Source organism: Rhinatrema bivittatum, chromosome 7, assembly GCF_901001135.1.
Source record: "Rhinatrema bivittatum chromosome 7, aRhiBiv1.1, whole genome shotgun sequence".
Taxonomy (NCBI): domain Eukaryota; kingdom Metazoa; phylum Chordata; class Amphibia; order Gymnophiona; family Rhinatrematidae; genus Rhinatrema; species Rhinatrema bivittatum.
In genome coordinates this window covers 129,084,339-129,090,371 of record NC_042621.1, presented here as the reverse complement: position 1 = coordinate 129,090,371, position 6,033 = coordinate 129,084,339, and the positions used below count along the sequence as shown (strand labels likewise).

Here is a 6,033-nt window from a genome sequence, read left to right as displayed (position 1 = left end):
GAATGGTGGTGTCTTCAGCAGCCACCCAGGGCTCTGACAAATGCTACCCCACTATGCATGGGATTACCTTCTCCCTGGAGCTTCAGGTAGGCAGCGGTGGCATCCTTCAGCCTCATTTTCTGCTGGCATGTCACTCTGTCTTTTACCTATTGTTTAAATAGCTAGCTGTCTAAAGTTTAAACAATATCTTATATTCCTTAAAGGGGCTTGGAGAAAAGGTGTAGGGGATATGTTAAACATAGTTACCTTAAATACGGTTTCTTTTTAGTAAAAACTGTACAGTTCTGAGGGTTTACTCATAGTACCGCCTCTGGTATTTCTCTCTTGTCTTCTAGTGACCATGCAGCAGGTAGCCAGGACTGTGGCCAAGGTTGAACTCTCAGACCACGTCTGCGATGTTGTCTTTGCTCTTTTCGACTGTGATGGTGAGTGTTTCCTGGCAGCACTTCTACAGTCTTAGAGTCTGCTTCACCAAGTTGCCGTCACTGCCGTGGGTATAGCAGCTCATGGCAAGTACACACACACTGTAACATGGTTTTGATCTGGTGAGAGTCATTTAATATGGTTGTACTAATGAGTGTGTTTGGTGCACATATGTACATGAGTCTCAGTACTAGAACAATGTGAGGACGTCGGGTCAGAATGGAGGTGCATTGGCCTCAGTACTGGAAGTGCTGCAGATCAGGACTGAGTTGCATTGGCAGAGCTGTAAGTGGTCCTTGGTACTGGAACAGCAGGGAATGCTGCAGATCAGGTCTGAGATGCATTGGCAGAACTGTGTAGGTGTCTCAGTACTGGAAGCTTGAACACCTTTTCTCTCTTTCTCTATACTATTTTGTCTTCATCTCTGAGTTGGAATCCTATATTGATTATAATCACTGTACTCCAACATGTAAGTCAGGACATGACTGAATTCCCATAATATCGTCTTTAATAAAGTTAACACTTGTGAGCATAATATTAGGACAGAAAATAGTGGTACCCCCATAAAATCATTTAACATGTCATGGAAATAACAGCATCTCCCCTAGGACCACTGCTTTGTATTGCAGGATAGTAACACCTCAGGCCTGCAATGCTGTCCATGTGACAAAGGCTCCTGCAGTCCCTTCCCCACCCAGAGCCACCTAAAATTGTCACAAGAGGGAAAAAATGGAGCTGAAAGTGAATGGCCAAAGGATCTATTGAACGTGCTGCTAGCATCCTGAGACTGTGATCCCTTCCAAGCACGTTCTGCCTTCTCTGCGTGAATGTGTGGGAAGAGAGAATGGTGGCCAACAGCAGTGAAAAGTAGTTAGTATGAGGAAAACTAATTCCTAACAATCCAAATGGCAGCCAGCAACACTGAGCTTTAGAAGGCTCCTCACCATTCTTCGACTGCTTGGAAAAGTGTATTTAGAAAAATGAGAGAGTCGGGGTGGTTGGAGAGTATGTGTGTGACTAAGTCCAGTATCTACATACACATCTACTCAATCTATGCTTAAACTGTGGATTTGCTGTTCTTATATATAGTGACTGAAATATGTGAGACCATATAGAAATGCTAGGAAGTGAAACGCAGAGCTCACGAGCAGGAGAAATCCCCTTAAGAACTCATTCCTGCACAGTTCCTGAGCACCAGAAATACATTTTCAGCCATTGTCTTTATTCTTTTGCACATTCTTCTGTTTTGCAGAGTTTTATGCTCCTGTGCATAATTTCTTGCATACCTTTGAATTTTCATAGAATAGAAGCCACCCAGACAGCAATAAATTAGGCACCTAGATCTCACTAAATAAAAAAAAAAATATCTTACTGAGTTCCTAAATTTAAGCGCCTATTTTTACTAGGTGCCTAAATATCAGGTGCCTTAAAAGTAGGCAGAGACAGGAATGGAACCAGTTCTTGGGAATGAAGTTAGGATCCTAAGCTTAGATGACAAAATAGCTGGCCTAAATGTGTAGGGGCTTTGGCTTTAGGGCTTAAAATTATAGGAATCTATTTTCAGCCCAAATTTTAGATGCCTAAATTCACCCTAAAATAGGCACCTAAATTGAGGCACTCATCAACTTTTGAATATCAGCCTCCGTGTTCATCTCATGCCATCAGATAAATTTCTACCTGTTTTGTAGCCTTGTGTGATAAATCTCTCTTTTCCTGTTATGTGGGTTTGTAAGATAAATCTGTCCCTTGGGGAGATAATTTTCAAAGGGACTAATGTGAGTAACATAGTGCTTTACCTGCAGAACTCACCCTTCAGAAAACTGCGTGTCCAATACATACTCACTGTGTATGCATACTTTTACATGTCCAAGGGAGAGGGTTTCCTGGGGGTGGAGTCTGGGTGGGGTTGGGACTTCCGCACATGCCTTTTGATTTTAAAAAGTCTGTCTGTAAATTCTCTCGGCACAACTGTGCTCACCAAATAGCAGGTGGAATTGTGTTTACGTAGTATTGTCGGGATAATTTTCAAAGTGGACTTAAATGTGGAAGTCCGCTGAGAAAATTAGTGTAACTTATGTGCATATTTGCTGGCTAACTTGCACACGATGTTGCGAAATTACCTCCATAAAGCAACCCATTCTAATAGACCTGGTTGTCTCTTGTTTTTCCTTTCTCCTTAGGAAATGGAGAGCTAAGTAACAAGGAGTTCATTGCTATCATGAAACAGCGACTCATGAGAGGCTTGGAGAAGCCCAAGGACATGGGCTTCACGCGCCTTATGAGGGCTATGTGGAAGTGTGCTCAGGAGACAGCATGGGACTTTGCCATGCCCAAGCAGTAATGGCGTCCCAACCAGAGAGGAGAGCAGCCACAGTTGCTGCCGTGACCAGAAAGCGATGCTATTGCACTGACAATTATGCAGATAGAAAAAGGAAGAAGGTCTCTGGGGACTGGTAGCAGAGAATCAACACTCCCCCAAAATGCAGTCTACCTGTGAGGCAGAATGTGACCTGCCTTTAGGATTGTAGTACTTTTTGAAAAGAAACAAAATTTCCTTGGATCTTTTCTGTTCCCCCCCCCAGTTTAGCTTACACTAGCATCCATCTGGCCAGTAAATCAGAAGAATAGTGAATTCTTTTCACTACTTATTTTGTCTTTGTGGCATGTGCCTGTGAGTGTTGTGGAATCTGCATGTACTATCCAGTCTGTAGACTTTGGGTTATGATAGGTTCAAATATGTTTTTAAATCCTTTTTAAATTTTGTTTTATGATTTTCACGTCTCAAAGTTATTTTTATTCTTTTATTTTGGGGGTTTTTAGTACTCTTCAGCCATATCCTAAATGATACTGCTGAACAGCAGCTAATGACAGAATCCTTGCGCTAGACAGAAATGTGTCCTGCGAGCAGCAACAGCTGCACAGCCATGTGGACTCTCCTCGTGCTCTGGCAGACCATGTGAAGAATTACCAGTGTCTCCTCTTGCTATTAGACTTGATAATTTGGAGAAGAACAGTACTTGATTAAAGTACTGTCATTGATAATATTCCCACCCCCCACTTCCACCGCCAGAACTTGTACATGCATTTCTTCGTATTTTTTGTATAATTTGCCTCTCCTTCCCCCATGACAGGTATAAGGGAAAATTTTCCAAGGTCAGACTTCCACAGTACCCACCACTTCCAGCTCTAGAGCGAGCAGCTGTCCTCCTTCCCCTCCCGTCTCATCCCCTAAATCCCACCAGCTTGTATGGACAAGGAACCCAGAGCAAGGGGCCAATCTTTGTCTGCCCATCTTCTTTTGGTTTAAGGTTTGAAATAAACAGTGATTAAATTCACAGGAAAATGTCAGAAACATATAACTGAAGATGAAGAGCACTAGCTAGAGCACTAGCTAGATGTTCTCTGATTGAAAATGAATCATGTTGTCCATTTCCTGAATGATTTTTAAGCCTCTTAGGAAAGAGGTTTCATTGTTCTATTTCCCTTTAAATATTAGTTTTCAAGGTAATCCTAAAACAAAGGTTGGGGAATGAGCGTTGTAGGTTTCTGTGATAGCACAGCATGGGGGAGCCCTTTTGGTGATGTGGGTCACAGAAAGGACCTGGTTGCTTTCTTTCAGGTGCTGCTGCCGCTTTGGAAATCGTGCAGCTTCCATTTTCCATTGCAGTTAGGTTGGGCTAGGAATAGATCTGCTGTAACCAATAAAATCAGTTTATGATGGTAAGATCCTGTCGTGGTATCTGCTTATTAGAGTTGTCTCTTTCCTGTTTCTGGATGCCATGTGTTGCTGGTGCTGATGAAGGCTGCTGCAGATTCCGAACACTATAAAATGTTACAGGAATAGTAATTTTACAGGAACAGACTGAGCGGATTCTGCTTCAGCTCTTTGTATGGAGCACCTACTGCCTGTCAGCTGCCTTTGTGCCGCAAGAATTGCTTCTTAGCATCTTTTTATCTGATATGAACTGAGGATGTTTTCTTCTTGACATGTTGGCTGAGACTGAGAATCTGTATATCCTGGGGGCTTAACATCCTTCCACATGACATGAACACAATTAGACCCTGGCCAAACTGATAGGAATAAACTGCATGTGAAAAAATGGGAGAATGGTGCATAGGAATTGGTTAAAACTAATTAGTGGGGACCATATGACTCGATAAGCTGAGAGCCTGTGTTTCTGGCGGACTTCTGCAACCCTTAACTTAAAATAGTAAGTGTTGGTGAAGACCTATAAACTCAGATTTGCAAGATGGTGGTAAAAAATCTATTCCAGCTATGAGGGCAGTCCCTGAAACCCAAAGGAACAAAAAAACAACGATCTCCATGGAGGATTTGTAATTGGGAGAAGTGCTCACTGTAATGATGAACCAGATTAGAGTGCTGGAAAAGCTGGTCAGACTTGTCCTTGCAAAGCAGGATTATGGGGAGAAGGAAAAGCCTTGCAAATTGTAGGACTGAAAGAAAAGATAGAGGGCCTAGACATCAGAGGCTTTTTCTCAAAACCAATCTCCATATTGCTCAATATTAACTGCAAAAGTGCTGGGTTAAAATCAACAGAGAGTATCAGCATTGGCTCTGGGCCCAGCAGAAGGAGGAAGGCCACATGCTATCAGAATGCAACTCTACAGCTTCAGAGTCAAAATGAGCAAAATGGATGCCTCTTGTTATTTGGGAGATATAAGATACTGTGAGCAGAAAATGTATTTCTTTCAAGACTTACAAGATTTACAGCGCAAGAGAGCTTGTTACACAAAATGAAAACTTAAAAAAGAAGGCTCTCAGATGCTTTGCTCTATCCTGCTCAGCTCCAAATTATAAATGACGGTAAGTCATTTTTTTTAACCAGCTGAATTGACAAAGAGCTTCCTGCTGAAATTGACCGATTGCTTGCTCAGTAGATCCACAGAAGATTAAGTAACCTTTGAATGTGTGCTTTTTGTGGTTATGTTCAAATATTGACTTGGGCCATAGGTGCCTGCAGGAGTTCACACAGTGAAGATGAAATTACTCTGCAGGCAAGCAGTACTGCATGTTTTATTAAATGCATCAACTTCTATGGCTTTATTAGTGTGTTTTCTCTGTTTTACTTTTTTAAGTGCTTGCATAATGCAAACAGGACTAGAGAGAGTTCTTCCTTCCACACAAAACAGAACTTCACATGATCAGACTGGACTCAAAGGCAAGTAGGTGGTGATTTAAGGAATTAACAAATCTAATTGACTTACAGAGCCTGGGATGGATTTGGTCCTCTGCCACACCTAGACACTGATTCAGCCTGGTGCCATACCACTACCACTGTCCCCCCTACCCCCCCCCAGGCAAAACTCAGAGAATTGTCCAGCAGTGTTGCCCCCAAAAGCAAGTTTGCTTCCCAAAAATGAGATTCTTGATAGACAGCAAGATGAATTGCCATGACATGTGGGTGACATCATCCGATGGCACCAAATGAACCCATCTGTTTGAGCTCATTAGAGCTTTTACTCCACTGGGCATGCATGGGAGTTCTCACACGTTCGCTGCCATGTGAGCTCCTTTGTCAAATGTAGAGCTTAACTTTAGCTAGGTAGTCAACTCTTCAGGGAAGAGAGTGGGTTTTAAGCATGAATAAT

The 6,033-nt window shown here is 42.4% G+C and overlaps 1 protein-coding gene across 1 annotated transcript; it reads left to right on the top strand.

Moving 5' to 3' along the window:
* The first annotated feature begins 253 nt into the window (after positions 1-253).
* On the top strand, positions 254-4,147 carry LOC115095448 (calcium uptake protein 1, mitochondrial-like). Its single transcript, XM_029609117.1, has 2 exons — positions 254-425; positions 2,604-4,147. The coding sequence occupies exons 1-2, from the start codon at positions 341-343 to the stop codon at positions 2,762-2,764; spliced, it is 246 nt and encodes an 81-aa protein (XP_029464977.1). The 5' UTR covers positions 254-340; the 3' UTR covers positions 2,765-4,147.
* Positions 4,148-6,033: the final 1,886 nt, after the last annotated feature.

Excerpts from the sequence above, each read along its gene's own strand:
- LOC115095448 (XM_029609117.1), top strand. The coding sequence starts at position 341 with ATGCAGCAGGTAGCCAGGACTGTGGCCAAGGTTGAACTCTCAGACCAC. Across the intron at positions 426-2,603 it reads TGCTCTTTTCGACTGTGATG|GAAATGGAGAGCTAAGTAAC; the intron begins GTGAGTGTTTCC and ends CTTTCTCCTTAG.